The sequence below is a fragment of the Daldinia childiae genome, assembly GCF_008694065.1.
Source record: "Daldinia childiae strain JS-1345 chromosome Unknown Scaffold2, whole genome shotgun sequence".
Classification (NCBI taxonomy): Eukaryota; Fungi; Ascomycota; class Sordariomycetes; order Xylariales; family Hypoxylaceae; genus Daldinia; species Daldinia childiae.
The window spans coordinates 6825029-6842937 of record NW_022984643.1 but is presented as its reverse complement, the minus strand read 5'-3'; the positions used below and the strand labels follow the sequence as shown (position 1 = coordinate 6842937).

Below are 17909 nucleotides of genomic sequence, written 5' to 3'. Positions count from 1 at the left end.
CGTTACTAAATGTAATTTGTTAGTTAGACACGACGAGACTTGGGTAATTACCCTGACCTTGGGGGTCACGCTTGACTTTGTAACCTCATCTCAAACACCACCAGTCGTAATACAAGAATATCGCGTCAACCTCTAGGTTTATGTAATGTGTGACCTATTTTGGGGTTCACCTCGGGTTCCAAGAGGCTTGGATCGGCCGGTCGAATATTAGGCAATACGGATCTGGTTATATTCGATGACAACATCGACGTCCTCTACCAATGAATTGTATCTTGGTCTCGAAACGGGAACTTCTGACTCGGAGGTGAAGGTCTTGGAATGAGGCAGTGAAAAGGTATGAAATTTTTATTTTGCCTCTCAGTAAACGTATATAAGAATTGGTTCAGTTACACAATAGAGGGTGAATGTTCGCTGATAAATACCTATAACTAGTACTAAATATCTTAGAATCAAGCTTTTCGTCTAGGTCTGATAATATTATCATAATACGAACAAGATGGAAGCCATTGTCTTCTTCGTCGCCGTTTTTTCCATGCTTAGTACGGGAATGGCTAACCCAATTTCTAAGGCGAGCCCTAGCATATCGTTTCGTCCCCAGCCAACGTAACGGGCAGCATGACACTCTGGACTTCCTCAAAGGCACCTGACAGCACAACATCTTCAGCCCCAACCGCCGTCACGGGAATTGTGTCGCTACCATACTTCACACCCAGCGTATCCGGCAGCAAAACATCTTCGGCCCTAGCCGAAGTGACCGGTAGCATGTCGCTTCCTTATTTCCCCTCTAATGTAACTGGTAGCGCAACAATATGGGCTCCCACCAATGTCACGGGGAGCGCTACTATCTACTCTCATGCCTCTATCCCATCCTCCCTCTAAGGTCTCAACAGCGAGCTGTTGCTGTCGTCGACTCTTGCTATCTGTCTAAGCCTTGCGCAGTAGTCGATAGTTACATGTCCAAGTAACCGAGGGAAGGTTTTTGAACCTCGAACGACGAGTCGGCTACTAAATCGGAAGTTCGTTCGGAGATCTAGAGTAGAAGGCCGAGTGAAATGCGAAAGTGTACTACTTTTTCGCACTAGCCCTGCGATCTGTGTGCGAATGCATTTATCATCGTCGGCTATCGGTATTTATTACATGAAAATATGTTGAATGATGGAACTATCAGGGGGAGGCCTTCGACCATTTCCGGACATCTTGAGGAACTTGATGTTGGTCTTAGCCAAACAATTGGCTGAGACCCATTGTATCTACTCCTCAGAAAGTTGTCGTTACGTTGTAAACATGGTTGAGGATGGAAAATGTTCGGAGTCTCGCCGTCTCGGGGGTGCTATGGGCTTTATTTTCAACTTGGAGTATATATAAAAAATCAATAGACGAGTATAATTGGTTGATTGCAAGGTCACAAGAGTATACTTAGATGCGAATTATTAGATGTCTGCATGTTGCTTATTGTTTATTCTCTTCGACTGTATTGCCGTGTCATATCCTAGTTTTACATGCAAATCAATGACCATGTGTTGATGTCATCGGACATCTTAAGGCGCCGTCGATCGGGCGCTGTTCTATCACTAGAAATGTATAAAAAAGTGAATGAATTTCGCCAAGAGATATTGAAGTCAGAAGACAATCACCAGTAAATTTCGAAACACATATATATCATCGACTTATATCCTTAAACGCCATGAGCAACCCCAATAACCCCAACATCAGCCAACGCAGCACACCGCAATGGGCCCTCTATCAGAGGGAGCTCTTCTGGGCACCGAACGAGGGAAAGTACCCGCCCTTTAACACGCGTGAGAATCGATACCTATATATATATATATATAATATGAGTATCGCGTAATCTAACGAAACCTGTAGACCCTGATAAACTGAGAGAAACAGCTAGGGAGCGCCTCAGCCAGTCTGGATGGTATGACTGTCTACTTTATAAAACGAATAATTGAATCAAATCTCACCTGAACTTCAGGCACTACGCATCCTGTAACGCCGGCCTCTCATGGACGCACTACGCCAACCGGCAAGCTTTTTACCGTCACCAAATTGTGCCGCGAATGCTCGTCGACACCGACCAGCGGGACACCGCAACCACCATCTTCGGTCACCGCGTCGCAGCACCAATTGGCTTCGCACCTATCGGTATTAATCGGATCTACCACGCGACGGGGGAGCTCTCACCTGCCAAAGTGGCCGGCGAACTAAACCTGCCGTACTGTCTAAGCTCTGCCGGCAGCTACAGCATCGAGGACGTGGCGCATGCTAACGGCGACGGCGGCGTACGCTTCTTCCAGCTGTACTGGAGCCCGGACGACGACGTGGCGCTGTCGATGCTGCGACGTGCCGCGCAAAACGGGTATACCGCGTGCATGCTGACTACGGATACGTGGCAGCTAGGCTGGCGACACGACGACGCCGCGCACGGGAACTATGCGTTTTACCACGAGCACGGGGCCGGCGATCTCGGGCTTAACGACCCAGCGTTCCTAGATCGTCTACGAGACGCGAAGCTAGACCCGAACGATCCCAAGGACAAATTCCACGTCGGCGCGGACTGGATCGATAAGCACATATGGCACGGCCACTCATTCTCGTGGAAGAGATTGCCGTGGCTAATTGAGAATTGGAAGAAGCTTAGCGGTGGGAAGCCGTTTTGCATCAAAGGGATCCAGAGCGTGGCGGACGCGCGCAAGGCGGTGGAGCTGGGGGTCGATGGGATTGTGGTTTCGAATCATGCTGGGCGGCAGGTTGACGGTGCGATTGCGAGTCTGGATGCGCTGGAGAAGATTGCGGATGCGGTTGGGGATAAGATATACGTGAGTTTACCAAAGTTACCTACTTAACCTACGCCCTTTAGCATGAGATATATGAATATGATATAAGAATAGCAATATGATGGATACTAATAGCTATACGGCAGATTATGTACGACTCGGGCATCCGAGGCGGCGCTGACGTGTTCAAGGCTCTGGCACTCGGAGCTAAATTCGTGTTTATAGGTCGTCTATGGGTGTACGCGCTGGGCTCCGGCGGCGAAGAAGGCGTGCGCCATGTGATGAAGGGACTTCTGGCAGATTTCGATATATTGATGAACGTCGCAGGGTATCCGGAGCTGAGAGATATTAATCGCGATGCTTTGGACTCCCTGCCGAAGGGGGCGTACTTCCCGTCTACAACGGAAATAGCCTAACTAAGTGTTTAACAAGAAATTTTATGATCCTGACGAAAAAGGTGGTTGAGCTGTTGGAAACGGTCATTTCCGAGATCACGAATGGAGAAAAGGCGATGGTAGTGATAGGTATATTTACAAAGGGAATATTGGTGTCTTAGTTAGATGTTTTAGCCGCGGAGCGAACGCACAGCCGTCTCTGCCAATGTACATCAAGGTTTCTTCACGTATATATTCTCATGTCCGTAAGCAGCCCCCCTTTTCTCATCCTATAGTCCCCCCACTTAACCGGTGACGTTGAAGTAGTTGGCGGCAATAGGGTCCTTCAGTCCAGCAGCCGTAATGAACTTGGGAACGCTAAATCCAGTCTTCTGGCTCTGAAGCATCTGGTTCACGGCCGCGGGGACCTGCCAGTTCTCCGGCTGTTCCCAAAGTAGGTTCGTGTATCGGTGCGGATGAGGAGGGTTCTCCGGTTGAGGTGCCGGAGCAAACCACGCTACGGGGCCATTGGCCGTGGACGTAAGCGTGCTAACGCCGTCGGCTGATGCACTGCCGCTTGCCTTGAAATCTCGGATCACGGTGTGAAGATATGTGGCTGGTTGGCCTTGGCCGGGGTTTATGAAGTTGGTTGATCTAGCATCATATAGAGTTAGCAACAATAAATACTAATGTTTCCAGGAGTCCTTGAAACATACGCATCGAGGTCTGTTATAAAGGGTTAGCTAGCTGGATTCCGAAATCTTGAAGGATATATAACTTACCGATCAGCATCCACAAATAGGTACCGTTAGCAGGAATACCTAGGCCAATAGTTGGCTGCCTTGAGGTTTCGGTCTTTGCCAATGCTAGACCAGGCGTCACAGACTTGGTTCCGAACGTGACCTCAAGCTTTTGCTCCACGGCGGGGGTGAAGCCCGACGGGGTCTGAGCAGCTGAAATACTGGCGAAAGCCAGGGCGGATAGAATACCGAAGCTCTTCATCTTCAATATCAACGTCTATAGCAATAACTGTCTTATGTGAGTCGACGATCCGGTCATATTGGGTAGACTCCCCAGGACCTGGGTCTGATATAAATACTGGGTTGTCATCGAATCGCGTGTCTTGCGCCATATCTCATGCGGAGCTCTTTTTACATCATTCAGGGGTAGGTAATCTACTTCATGCTAATGCCGCCACTATTAACTTTATATAAGCTCGTTGGCTAAATAGCCAATTTTCCTCATCGGGCTCGGTCGACTTCTGCATTGCCAATCTTCCGTCTTGGCGAATTAGCTATAAGAGTTTACTTGAACGCGGGGTCCCCGCAAATTGATGGCAGTTATTATTATCTAGCCTTGATTTTGATACGGGTTGCCGATCACTCAAATAGCAAGACCTGTCTAGACTTGCCCCTGGCACGGGAGCTTTGAGAGTACCTACTATCGTTCCTAGGAAAGTTTCTCGTTTGTTATTAGTCTTATGGATACTGAATTTCATTTTATTTATAATTCTCTATTCAAATGAATTTTAATGTATTAAATACTGCTTATTAGACTTTAGTGTAGTGACAACATCAATAATACTAAGAAAACACAGCAGGTAACAAGGAGATCTATCGGACCAATTATTACATTAATAAAGGATTCAATACCTATACGATCCCTGAGTAGTTCAAAGCATCGAAAGATTTGCACCGTGAGATGTACAAAATCTCGGACACTACCCCTTTCTAACCAAACGTACTCGACATACGTGACAAATCTTAGGACTTTCAGTGCTATGCCGATGCATCTAGCTAAATGCGTACGCGTCTTATTCGTAGTCTCCGACGAATTTCCATGTCAAACGTCCTAACCGCGCGCATCCATTCGAGAAGAGTACGGACCGAACGGATCGCATATTCTGTCCTCCGTAGCCTAAGTCTTATAGTCTTAACCGTACGCGATCCCATCACCTCTTCTTTCATTTGTCGCGAACGACGTCTCTTAATGGCCCTCTTCATGACTAGCTTCTTCTCCTTCATGACCTTACGAATCGTCTGTACTTTGGCGTTTACCGATTTGAGAGCTTGTTTCTTTTGAAGTTTCGCCTTCTCTGCCTTCTTCTGCTTGCGCCTCTCCTTCTGTCGCTCTTTGTAGGTCTTCTGCGGCGATGAAAAGGCAGGGCGTAATTCGGGAGAAGGCTGTATAATAGTAGACGGCGTAGGGGGAGATGCAGTAGGAGGTACCGTTATAGGAGGCATCGTTATAAAAGGCGTGGCTGGAACGGGTGTCACGGGAGGTAGAGGTGTAGAAGGGGTTGTGATAGGAGCGCCTCGAATAGCCAATTCGCAAACCAGCTTGATTACTTCGCGACTGACCAGGTTCGATAGATCACGAAGCCCCATAGCATTGAGTACTTGTGGATTTAGGGTCATTGCCATAGTCTCCTCCGTGACTGGCTTCGTGTTAACCTCCTCTGCAGCCTGGTTACGTTCGATTTCCAAACGAATATCACGAAGACGATCAACCTTTAGCTGCATGGATTCCATCATGGATTGTAGAGACCCTCCCATAAGGCTCAACTTAGGCATCATCTCATCTATTGCCAAGTTGTGCCTCTTTTGGATTTCATTCAGCTGATTGCGATGGGCTTCAAGGTGCTCTCCATGAATTTCGAGGGCGACTTTATATTCAGCAGCCTCTCTAAATATCGGAGGGACTTTCAACTTGTTGGAACTGGCTTTGTCGGTGTTCGTCGCATCAGTGTTCCCCTCCCCAGTGTCTACTCGGTTGCCATCTTTGGAAGCCATTGCGAGGTTGTTAATTTAGTTGTAGTCGTAAATCTTGGATGCTATTTTTTGCCTTTGGGGCCTGAGATAAAGTAAACAGATGGTTGCCATAGTTTAAAGAGTTTAAACAGCCTCTTTCAGAACGTGCTAACAATCTGGTTGCACGGGTGATTTAGTTTCTTCAACTTGCAGAGAAAAAAGCGGATAGAACAGGTGGCGATTGCCTCATTGTAGATGTCTAAGCATTGTTGCTAGGGATCCACATAAGTGACTATTTACGGGCGATGATAGCGTTAGCGTGGGAAGTGACTTTAGCAAGTCGTTGACATGTCACTTACACGATGAAGGATTAGAAGACGTGCAAGAAAGGGTCTTAGTATTCCGTAGGGAAACGCATGTCATGGCATGACGCTGGTTGAGAAGGGCTTGTCACACTGACTATTAGCACTGAAAGGTTTTTAGGATTTCCTAAATTGTGAATATTAAACGGAATTATATAATCAGTGTCTATATATATCTCTATCTAATAGACTCAAAGAGCACTGGCACAAATAAGGATGAAGAGTTTAGGGACAGCCCGTTATAAGCTAACTTGCGGATTTTTTGATAGCCGGGTAGCGTTATAGTCAGACATATCGACAAAGAATGGACTACGTTAGTCTAATTGTGATAGTGAACTACAAATATCCGAATGGACTTGTATATATAAACTAAAGCAGTTGGAATAGATCATGTTCTGTACTGTTTCCAGATTAGATAAGTGGTATGTAGTGTAGACATAACATAGTATATTACGAGAAATTTTCTACTTCTTAGCAATAGCAACATAAGCGATCATCTTAAGTTCAGTTTCGCCCTTATCATTCTTCGAGATCCCATCACTATTCGTCTGCTCCTCCACAATATCCTCGAGTGCCTCATCCCACTTATCCTCCTCATTCTAGGTTCATCCACATAGTAGTTACGCTACCCAATAAACTTCACGCCAGTTGCACCCATATCTTGAGATCGGGTACGGTCAAGTAGTATTCATTATTCGAGCAGGTAATATTATCGTCCTTGAATCCGCCGGTCTGGAGAGCCATTCGCAAATCGCATTCTTCGTAATGCTCTCAGGGAAGCATAACAGGCATAGGGGCATCCTTGCCTCGCCTGTTCCAGTGCGCGTGTTGCAGGGCCTAGATATGAGGCATTAATATCCAGATAGTAGCAACAGCAGTACTACCCGGCTTAAGTGTGCGGTGTATCTATTGTCTATTCAAACAGTAATAAAAGGACATCCGGTTTCCTAATCATACAACGTACCTGTTGGTCCGCATGTATCCTTTATAGGAACCAACTGAACGGGGCTTGATGGGTACAAAGTGCTGTAATATTCAACGTACTATACCTACATCCAAGATTTATCTTTAAAATTAAAACAGTTAACCGTATTAGATCAGTTTAACTTCCTTTAGAAAAAACAAAACTCCCGACCGCAATATTCCATTAAAAGCGTATAGGTAAAACGCTCCAAGGTATTATCACCGCTTAAATTCGTCATGACCAAATCCCAAACCAATGTACAAATTGTATATACATTCTCCCTACGGAGTTTCGTTCCTCTTCATGTCTAGGCAGATGCACATTGCGACGATGATAGCCATGTCGACGTTCGGCGCGATAGTAACGTTATAAGTCTGCTGGTCGGCTAGGAACTCCCGCGCATTCCAGCGATCACGGTAAACGGACGCGACGGTTTGGCCGGTGGCCTCATCCGTGATATCAGCCGTCGTATCGGTCCAATCGCCCTTCATCACTAGTTCCTCCTGCTGACCAGAGGCCGAAGTAAACGTACCAATGAACTTAGAGCCACCCACTGTAATGTCTTATGTTAGTTGCCTAATGTCATCCTAGTACAAGACGGGGATGGCGTCAGAATAGCAAACTTACACCTAAATTTACTCCTCACTTCGAAGATCTCGTTGCCATTGGAATTCTCGGCATAGTACGTCGTGTGTATGCTCAAGTGCTTCTTGCGAATACAAAATAGGAAGTTGCCGCTTGTGTCCATGACGTTCATGCGGCTGGAGAACGAGAGGGACTCGCCTTTTACTTTGAAGATGGGTTTGACCATTAGGTAGGCCTACGTCGAAGCTGTTTCCCGATAGCGACAAACATTTTTCTTTTAGAATTAACGTTTCGGATTGCCTCGCGAAGAATTGTGGAAATATGCCTATCTGTCGAGGAAAGGGATGTAGTTGTGGCGGGTTTCCCATTTTGAGGGTTGGTTGGAAAGTTGATGAAATTTGAGTCGAGGGGATTGGGACTGGCTGGCTGGGGCCTAGATTAGGAACAAAGAAGATGAATCTAAGAAGGGTTGGGAACTCTAGACTATATCATAAAATACGTCTATGGGAGGTATATAAGCTTTTATACCTTTGGTAAAGTGGCAGGACAGCTATTAATTTCTTAATTTGTGATACGCCGTATAAGTCCTAGGCGATGATCCATGGCCAATGACCTATTAGGATAGTTCTAACCTACGTCAATCCACCAATTGGTAGTTTGAATTAACACCACAGCCCTCGTCGATCCGCTGTACGGCTGAACTGTCTGCTAAGCTGTCCCACTTTCACAGAAACGCATCTGAGCTCAGCAAGGCGGTTGGGATCACGTGCTAATGGTCATTTTCCGCTAGAAATTCCCTGATTGGGTAGTTCTCTAAGACGCCCTGCATGTGTAGCTCAGCTTTAGTACTACAGCTGTAAATTTTGTGTTTATATTTGTAGTGGTATACCGGTTAAAGTATCATAGCTTCTAAGAACAAGACCCCGATTTAGTCAAGTTATGATGGGTGCATCGCACTCTATGTACGAGGGTATACTTGAATATTGTGCATACCTCTTTATGCATAGGTGCCTAGTATCAGAAATTGGTTTGGAATCAAGTGAGGGGCGACGAGGATTTTCGATAGCGCTAATAGAATAAAAGTTAGGTTAGATTTCAAGATGAGGCCATCCTCATTCTTTTCATCTCCCGGCTTGTAAAAGAAACAAAACATAAAATTGTACGTTATAAATCCTCGATCTTGCAAAGAATATTAATTTATCGTCACCAAAACCTAAATTTTATATGGGATAGCCATGCTCCAGTCACTATAAAATTAACATCTGTATTCAAGTTGACGTGGTTATAGTCAAGTAAGAGGTTAATATAAGATGTATCAAATCGTACCCCTGATCAATTATCTAGAAAAGGGTTATTCAGCTCAGGGGCATTATCACCCGGCTGGTTAGGGTCAGAAGAGCCCCCTTCAAATAATCGATTGGAAATTTTCGGAAAACCCTGTCTGCTTTGCTTATTATTATATTGACTCCAGAAACAACACCCAGCGATCGAACCCCCTATATATACTCGAAGGAAGTTAGGGTCAGCAGGGAAGGATTTACTTGCAGAGGGGTAAGAACTCAAAGTTGAAAAAGTCCTAGTGGATACGACCTAACTACTGTAACCTTCAGGACATGCATTCTAGCGAATGAGAATGCTGATCGGTATAAGGTTTTTATTAATATTCTCCACGACGTTGGCGTACGCTGGAATTTGTACCCCTCACTTACATTTCAGCTGCTTGCCGTCATGAAGCAATCAAGTCGAAAGGGCCTTTCGAGCTTGAGCCACGGCACTAGATCTTATAGAAGCCGTAGAGCTATTATATTAGCTATTTTATTATTCAATGTGATATGTCTATTACGCACATGGGCATTCCAAAATGTGAAATCTGGACCGGATATAACTCAGGTGCAGAGATGCGCCATCGATAATCTCCGAGCCGACCTATCTTTCCTCGACGGAGCATTGCCGATTAGCAAATATGAATTTATAAAAAGAAGAAATCGTCTCGCACGAGCTTTAGTCGTCGCATCCAATGTCGATGCTTTCGTTCTCGAGCCAGGCTATACCTTTCAGTGAGACTATAAATCCTAAAGAAACATCTTACTCATAGTTATTCACGTGTTTCAACCTGACCTAACATCAATGGCTTACCAGATACTACGGAAATACCTCGCAGGGTGATTGGGAGCCCTGGGAGCCAGAAGAAAGGCCGTTCTTGATGATAATCTTACCCGTAACCTCCGAGTCCGGGGCCGTTTCCGCCAAGACGGCTTTTCTTGCTCCACATTTTGAGGAAGGCCGAGTCCGCATGCTCGGGATTCCCTCTCAAGAGCCTGAACTGGATATCGTGATTTGGGAAGAACACTGGGATCCTTACAGCACCCTGCGACAATCCCATCTGTTTGCTAATACTGGCGTGCATGAGCATGGGAGGAAACCTAGACTCATAATAGATGAGGAATTGCGGGATTTTATTGCTCGCGGACTTGCTAATGCTGGATTCGAGACGTTCGGGTTGAGTGCAGAAGTCGAATTAGTGAGGCAGCTGAAAAGCCCCGCCGAAGTAGAATTGCTCCGCGCTGTGAACACTGGGACTGTGATGGCCGTAAGGGCGATGCGTCCGTGCCTCGTGGCGGGGCTGACCGAGGACGAGGTACGAGATATTCTTGACGCATCGCTTCTCTCGGTGGGTTTTACTCTCTTTTTCAATATAGTGCTCTTTGAGGAAGACGGCGCTTTGCCTCACGGTGGCTTTGTCGTCGGCAAAAAGGAATTAAACTATGAGACGATGGTTGTGATCGATGTCGGGTAAGCACACTTGAAAAATTCTAGACGTATCCTCTAAACTCCTTCTAGGGCACATTACTTAGGATACTCTTCCGACATTTGCCGCAGCTTTTTCATAGACTCAGCAGATGAAGGGGGCAAAACATATCCCAGTTTAGTTGCATCTCTCCTTATGACTATGGGCCTGCTGCCCAAGTCAATCCAAGTTCCTAGAGGGGACCCTAAGCTGCAGGCAGAAAAGTTGAAAGTATGGAATATTGTACTAGAGGCCCAGACAGCTGCATCTAGGGAGTTTAAAGCGAACAATACCGCGGCGAGCGTCGACCTTGCTGCTCGTAAGATCATTGAAAATGCAGGATATGGTCATGCCTTTACGCACCGGCTGGGTCACGGAATTGGAATTAAGGGTATGCACTTCTTAAACTCATTATATCTAAAAAGTCGGTCTTTTGATATAATCTACTCACTCACTTCTCTCTAGCCCACGAGTCACCATACTTGAATAAGTGGAATACGAAGAGCATCCTCCGACCTGGGATGACTTTTACAAACGAACCTGGGATATATCTGGAAGATAAATTTGGTGTTCGTCACGAAGATATCTATCTTGTAAAAGAAGACGGTGATGCTGAGCTGTTAACGGGGCGAAGGGCTATGAGTCCCTATGATCCTTGAGAAGTGTGATATGGCGAAGAAGGCTTTTAGTTCCAGATTCCCGTTTGTCACAGACAAGACTACCATGGAACTCACCCATACGTCCCATAAATGAGGAATTATGAAGACAGTAGAAAACGATACTAGTCGTATTTACCGCGTCGTGTGATTAACTTAAGTTAAGTACTTAGATACTCATACGAATTTGACAGAATTCACTCGATATGATTGTATTTTTCTGCGATTGAGCTCACCCGATTCTTCCTGGCCATCATTCAAACTCGATGAATAGAAAAGTCTTAGTTAATAGGCTGTTCGTTGAAACAAACAATCACGATCATGCCGAGATTGCTTAAAACCATCAGCGTAAATGCAATTTGCTAACTGGCTCTAAAACTAATATATAAACAGTCCCGAACGCCTCCTATTTTCTTTTCCATTTCCTCTAACCTTAACCCAATCTAACCTTAACCCAATCACCTCACAAAACAACACAACTACTCCTTAACATATCCGATGGCAGACGCTTGGATGATAGACGCTGGCCTTAAGATCTTACAGGATATCACGGGGGCCGAGTCCTGGGCTCGCGCACTCCCCGTCGAGCGTGCCAAGCTCTCCGCTGAAGAGAGAAAAAAAATTACCGATTTACACGGATGGATCTTTACAAGTGGCAACATAGTTCGCATAGCAGCTATACTGGTCCCCAGTAATACTGCACTCTGCCAAGGCCAAAGGAGGCTTGACGATCTTGAGACCCTTCTTAGAACCATCGAGAGCAGGGACGATTATTTGAACGCACATGGGCGGACGTAGTAGGGGCCGAGGGATAGTTGACCCTTAACGGCATTAGGCAGGGGCTTGATTGTATATCAAGTTTAGCCTAGATGTAAACTTTTTTCGGGTCATGTCGTAGGTCGTCTTGATTCTACGCCTTGGAGTTCGCGGTGGATTTCTTACTGTTCGAGGGTGCAATATGCATATTTCCTGTCTACCTAACCATCTTGGACAGAGGGAAGCTTGGTTACCTAGGTACTTATCTTGGATAACATTCGCAAGCAGCCTTGTCAATTTTGCAGCTTTGTGCCTTAAGCGTTGATTTTATTAATAATACTTATATTTCCTAAAAATCGGTTCTTTGTTAAGTGACTTGTGTATATGTGAGGCTATATTTTGAATCTATGGAAGGAATATAGTTAATCTAGATTTGGCATAGATACTCGAAGAAGAATTATAAAGGACATGAACCTCTACCGGTAAGCTTCGCCAAGCTGTTTTCTAACAGTGCCTAAGCTAAATGTTAAGTAAAAAAGACTTAGGTAAGTTGGTGTTTTATCTATCAAAGTATCCAAGTGTAAATATTAAAGCACCTTACCTTAATTCATATTTTATATAGGAGGTAAGTATCGTTTAACTATTAATAGTTCTTCCCGAGTTACAACTACATTCAGCTCTACGACAATAGATCCAAACCACCCATCCGAGTGTTTCATTTGAGCTATCTAGAAGTAAAAGATATATACCTAAGTGTATACAATACGGTTACAACTGATTTGTGGCTCACATATATAAACACGACTTTAATACTTGCTACATTGAGAATGGTGAAAGGCTAACGCGACAAGGTGTTAATGTTATCTAATAACGGCCATTGCCCTGTCCAATCTTTCATATAGTCGTAGATTATAGTATCTTAAATAGGCGAATAAGAGTGTAGGTTGTTTTATCTTGGAAGGTTGATATACTTTGTGATGTACGATACATGCATTGTCCGGCTAAGTGAGAGAAGCCGCCAATATTGCAATGGTGAAACATATTGCCATATCGATGTAAGACATCGTACATTACATCGATTGGTATGTAATACACACTACCTAGGTACCTACATATGAGAGATCTACCTCTTGGATATAGGGATTTTCTTACTTTAATAATATTGTTCTGCATAATATGATATTTATCATAGGTTAGGTAGGTGGATAGATCTTGATAACGTCTTAAACGAATATAGCAAGACCTTCCATCTTTTGCCTAGCTCCGGGGGTCGACTGGGGGTTGACTGGGGTCTGACTGCATATCGCCAAGGATCGTCACTCATTATCTCGGCTGCTCGGGTGGCGTGTTTACATGTCCGGGTGTTAATAATACGACGTAATCTCTCTTGTCCTGCCTAAAGCAATAATAACGACAACGGAGGTTAGATATTGCACAATGCCAAGCGGGCCTCCAATTATCCTCTCAAATATGGACGTGTCGCCCTATTTTTGGATTATCTAGGTGACTCCTGTTTACTGGAATCCCCTCTAGAGGCGCATTTTCCATCGTTACCATGGTTCGTTGCGGTGCTGTCGCGGGCCTACTGGCCCTTGTCTCTTCCGTCGAGGCAATTCAGAGACACCCCTTGCCAATTAGCGAACTTGCGAAGCAGGTATGTGAATATACATAATAACTTCATTTGAATATAAACAGATACACCATATCTTCCTCCATTTGTCATCAATATACCATGTAAATATTCGAATAATCATGAGACTAACTCATCCAATTGCGGCAGGTCCAACGTAGAGACGCGCACAACGGTCTCAGTGCGAGAGAGCTTGACCTCCAAGCCATTTACCCCGAGTACAATCTCTCGACCCCGATTGACCATTTCCACAACGATTCCTCTTATGAGCCGCACTCCAATGGCACATTTAATTTGCGATACTGGGTTGATACGCAATACTATAAGCCAGGGGGTCCAGTGATTGTGCTCTCAGGAGGGGAGACGAGTGGAGCTGATCGCCTACCCTTCCTACAGAAAGGCATCGTTTACCAGCTTGCGAAAGCGACGGGCGGAGTAGGGGTCATTCTCGAACATAGATACTATGGAAAAAGTATTCCCGTGCCGGACTTTAGCACCGAGAACCTACGCTTCCTTACTACCGACCAGGCCTTGGCTGATACTGCTTACTTTGCTAAGAATGTCAAATTTGCCGGCTTGGAGGGCGTGGATCTAAGTCCTGAGAAGACACCTTGGATTGCCTACGGCGGCAGTTATGCCGGTGCTTTTGTCGCGTTCTTGCGAGTCGTATACCCGGATGTCTATTATGGCACTATCTCGTCGTCTGGCGTTCCCCAGGCTATTTGGGATTACTGGCAATACTTCGAGGCTGCCGCCGTTTATGGGCCGCCAGCATGCGTCGAAACCACCCAAAAGCTCACGCATATTATAGACAATATACTTATTGGTAAAAAGGGCTCTGAGTACGTTGGGCAGCTTAAGGCAGCTTTCGGCCTACCCAATATAACGCGCGACGGCGACTTCGCCAGTGCCATAAACGGCGGCATCTATGGGCTGCAGAGTCTAAACTGGGATCCTTCGCAGAGCAGCGACGAATTCTTTGTCTACTGTGATAAGGTCTCATCGGACGATGTGCTGTATCCTGGAACAGAGTCACGCAGGGCATCTATTGAAGAGTTGATCAAAATCGGCGGCTACGAAGACGAGGTAGAAACCCTCGCAAACCGATTCTTGAATTACGTTGGCTACATAAACCGGACTTCAGTTGCAAGATGTTCCGGTGATCAGGATGCATGCTTCACTACCGACGACCCGGAATTTTATGCCCAGGATGATATTTCTCAAACTTGGAGGTTATGGCAATACCAAGTTTGCACCCAGTAAGTCTCAAGCCACTGATTCATAATATGGTCTCAAGTACTCACCTGATATCCAGGTGGGGTTACCTTCAAACCGGAAGCGGTGTCCCTGAGGACCAACTCCCTCTCATCTCACGTACCATCGATGTGGACTACTCGGCTCTGATTTGCCGAGAGGCTTTCAATATAACCAAGCCAGCCGACGTAGAGTACATCAATAAGCTCGGCGGATTTAATATCAGCTATCCCAGACTTGCTTTCATCGATGGCGAATGGGATCCGTGGAGGGCGGCAGGTGTTCATGCCATTGGTCTTCCTGAACGACCCAACACTATAGAGGAGCCCTACATCCTGATCGATGTAAGTTCGTCATTACTTTTTCTTTATCTTGTACTAACAGTTTATTAGCGGGCGGTCCATCACTGGGATGAGAACGGTCTATTCCCTAACGAAACGACAGCAGAGCTACCACCAGCGCCGGTTGCGGATGCCCAGAAGCAGATCGCGACATTTGTGCAAAATGGGTGCAAGAATTCACGGGTAAATACTAGCAGCAGGTGCCTGTACTTGCACTTGTCAACCACGGGAAGCTGACGGGAGTAGCAGGTGTTGTAACGGAGTCTGATGAACTATAACATAGTTATTAAATGCTATAGCAATATGCAGTAGACTCAGTGTTATGTCGAACTTGAGCTCATTTATGTCTGCATGATTAACAGCAATAACCACTAAACCACAGGGATTGCTTCATGCATAAAGCACCTATCATAATAAGTTCCGGTAGGTTATCTGAGCGGCACGTATGTGATTCAGTGCCATTTCCGGATAGCGTTAGGGTGACTCAGTATATGTATCACTTCAGGTCAGTTTTGAATCTTTACATTCAATAGATTTTGCGAATAGTCGTGTGGCCATGCTTGACGGTGGTTATGGTTTAGATATCGTTATAATATCAACTTAATTAATTAGAACATAATAAGATCTTCCGGTAACCAAGACTCCGTGTGGGAGCAAGCTATCCGAAAGCCGAAGGATGAAATCTATTCTTGGATTATGTAAATTCTAACTAAGAGCGACCAGATCGATGGGTCAAAGTAAGATGTGCCGCATTAAGGGATTGGACCAAAGCATTCGCGAATCGCGATTGACTGACACCGATTAGCCTTGGCGAGCAGGGTATATCACAGCCCCTTACTTGAACATTCCTAGTATGTATTTGTAATAGGACGAAGTTTTATCTTGGCATCGAGAAATAAAAATCAAGATAATTATCTTGCTTATGCCAACTCGCCTAGACACATAGCCCCCCGCCAGCACATTTATTTGCGGATCTGTCAAGGCAACAAGCACGGCTTTGCTAAGGATTTACATAGTTTTTGCGGATCTAACTGTTCAAGTGTTAATGATGATAAAGTGCGCTAATTCGTAAACCTATCGAATCAATAACCCTAACTAAAATACCACGCGAGGATTTTCAACTCCTAACAATATGTGCTCAATTCTGTTTTATGTACGTTTAGAGGTAGTTATACAATGTGTGTCCTCGTTAGTTCGGCTAGCCTTGTTTCCAAACCCGTTGTCTCGATACGACCGCCATAGTGTATGCTGTTGCAAATGTGTTCAAGCCTGAAGCTTCTTCGCAATACTCCCATGATATCTGGAGCAATCGTGATGCCAAGGGATATCGTGAACGATGACCATAACTCCCAATATGTGAAACCCGATGAAACCCCCCGAAATTTCCAACCAATGCATTTCTAGTTTAGTGAATGTTGTTCTCGAGGTTTTTAGACGCTCGTGATGATTCTTCCGTAAGGAACGCCTCCGCGCTCGTAGACAGCCATGATGTTGTTGTCTCCTCTCTGGAAGGTACCTGGCCAGTATGAGCTATCCTCCGAGAGGTGGAATGTCTGGCTGGTCCACCTGAGGTCACCGTTGTTAAGCTCCGAAGAAAATATCATTTTGATATCGGCCTTGTTAGCCCAATCCAACTGGTCGGCAGGCAGGTCTTCGTCGGTCATGAAGACTACAGCAAGACCTTTTCCGAGAGTAGCGATCTGCGGCGCCCCCGTTGTGCTGGTTAGGCCGGTAGATCACGTTTCGCCTGCCCCATGTGTTACCGTCGTCGTAAGAGACCACGGTTCCGAGGTAGAAGTTCGGGCCGTCCTTGACTTCGAAGACCATGACTAGAGCATCTTGGCCATTGGCGTCCTTGATGGAAGCAATCCCCTGCATTCCGTCTCGGAACTGCTGATCCGGGCTGTGTAGCCTTAGGTTATTCGGTGTAGACCATGTCGCTCCACCATCGTACGACAGAGTGCGGAATGTCTCCTGGTTGGTCTGGCTTAGCTCGCCGGAGTACGTTAGCTGGAGCCCGCCGTCCTTGCCGATCCGGATGAAGGGCTCCCATAGTCCGTTGAAGCCCGATGCGTCAGCGGGCTGTTGCGCAGCATGAGCCAAGAAAACCCACGTGCGACCGCCGTCGTCGCTTTTACAGACGGTGATACGGAAATACGTAAGAGCACCATTGGCATCCTTGTCGTGGTTACGGAAGGCGGCAAGGACAGTTCCGGACGGAAGTTGAATTAGAAATGCGTTATCCAAGTCTCCGGGGCTTTGTGCGATACTGCCGATCTCGTTGAATGTTGCGCCGTCGTCATCGCTCCTGGTAACTCTAATAGTTCGTAAGCCATTGACGGTGTAAGCTGATGCCGAGAGGATGCCGCCGTCCGCGAGCCTAGTAAGGCGAGGGTATGTCCCTCCGGGGGACAGCTGGCTTTCCCTATCGCCGAGAGTGAAGGAGGCACCGATCTCGTTGAAAGCAACCGTGGTGTCTCGGTACGTGAGATGAAGTTTGTTCCGGATCGACCTCCATCTGAAGGCTTCCCTTAGCTCACCCCTAGGTCCCACTGCCCTTGTTTCGTGAAGGGGATGAGCAGGATGGAGTGGCCTAGCTAAACCAAGAGAAATAAAGCTAAGGCAGTGAAGTAATATAAAATGAGTGACATGTTGGCAGTTCGTTGAGACAT

At 45.9% G+C, this 17909-nt stretch overlaps 7 protein-coding genes across 7 annotated transcripts; 3 read left to right on the top strand and 4 right to left on the bottom strand.

Annotated features, from left to right (window-relative positions):
• Nucleotides 1-1684: 1684 nt before the first annotated feature.
• Nucleotides 1685-3193, top strand: GL218_02662 (putative lactate 2-monooxygenase PB1A11.03; the record flags this gene model as incomplete). The annotated part of the gene is made up of 4 exons (XM_033579196.1): nt 1685-1799; nt 1867-1918; nt 1976-2819; nt 2924-3193. The coding sequence occupies 4 exons, from the start codon at nt 1685-1687 to the stop codon at nt 3191-3193; spliced, it is 1281 nt and encodes a 426-aa protein (XP_033437995.1).
• Nucleotides 3194-3456: 263 nt separating this feature from the next.
• On the bottom strand, nt 3457-4153 carry GL218_02661 (uncharacterized protein; the record flags this gene model as incomplete). The annotated part of the gene is made up of 3 exons (XM_033579195.1): nt 3457-3805; nt 3868-3877; nt 3934-4153. The coding sequence occupies 3 exons, from the start codon at nt 4151-4153 to the stop codon at nt 3457-3459; spliced, it is 579 nt and encodes a 192-aa protein (XP_033437998.1).
• Nucleotides 4154-4947: 794 nt separating this feature from the next.
• GL218_02660 (uncharacterized protein) lies at nt 4948-5943 on the bottom strand (the record flags this gene model as incomplete). The annotated part of the gene is made up of 1 exon (XM_033579194.1): nt 4948-5943. The coding sequence occupies one exon, from the start codon at nt 5941-5943 to the stop codon at nt 4948-4950; it is 996 nt and encodes a 331-aa protein (XP_033437997.1).
• Nucleotides 5944-7508: 1565 nt separating this feature from the next.
• On the bottom strand, nt 7509-8038 carry GL218_02659 (uncharacterized protein; the record flags this gene model as incomplete). Its single annotated transcript, XM_033579193.1, has 2 exons — nt 7509-7780; nt 7855-8038. 2 exons carry the CDS (start codon nt 8036-8038, stop codon nt 7509-7511), a joined length of 456 nt encoding a protein of 151 aa, XP_033438985.1.
• A 1502-nt stretch (nt 8039-9540) lies between these two features.
• On the top strand, nt 9541-11259 carry GL218_02658 (putative peptidase C18A7.01; the record flags this gene model as incomplete). The annotated part of the gene is made up of 4 exons (XM_033579192.1): nt 9541-9869; nt 9952-10605; nt 10654-10991; nt 11066-11259. 4 exons carry the CDS (start codon nt 9541-9543, stop codon nt 11257-11259), a joined length of 1515 nt encoding a protein of 504 aa, XP_033438986.1.
• A 2308-nt stretch (nt 11260-13567) lies between these two features.
• Nucleotides 13568-15474, top strand: GL218_02657 (putative serine protease K12H4.7; the record flags this gene model as incomplete). The annotated part of the gene is made up of 4 exons (XM_033579191.1): nt 13568-13666; nt 13793-14901; nt 14958-15240; nt 15289-15474. 4 exons carry the CDS (start codon nt 13568-13570, stop codon nt 15472-15474), a joined length of 1677 nt encoding a protein of 558 aa, XP_033438979.1.
• Nucleotides 15475-16667: 1193 nt separating this feature from the next.
• On the bottom strand, nt 16668-17909 carry GL218_02656 (uncharacterized protein; the record flags this gene model as incomplete). The annotated part of the gene is made up of 3 exons (XM_033579190.1): nt 16668-16918; nt 17001-17755; nt 17887-17909. The coding sequence occupies 3 exons, from the start codon at nt 17907-17909 to the stop codon at nt 16668-16670; spliced, it is 1029 nt and encodes a 342-aa protein (XP_033438980.1).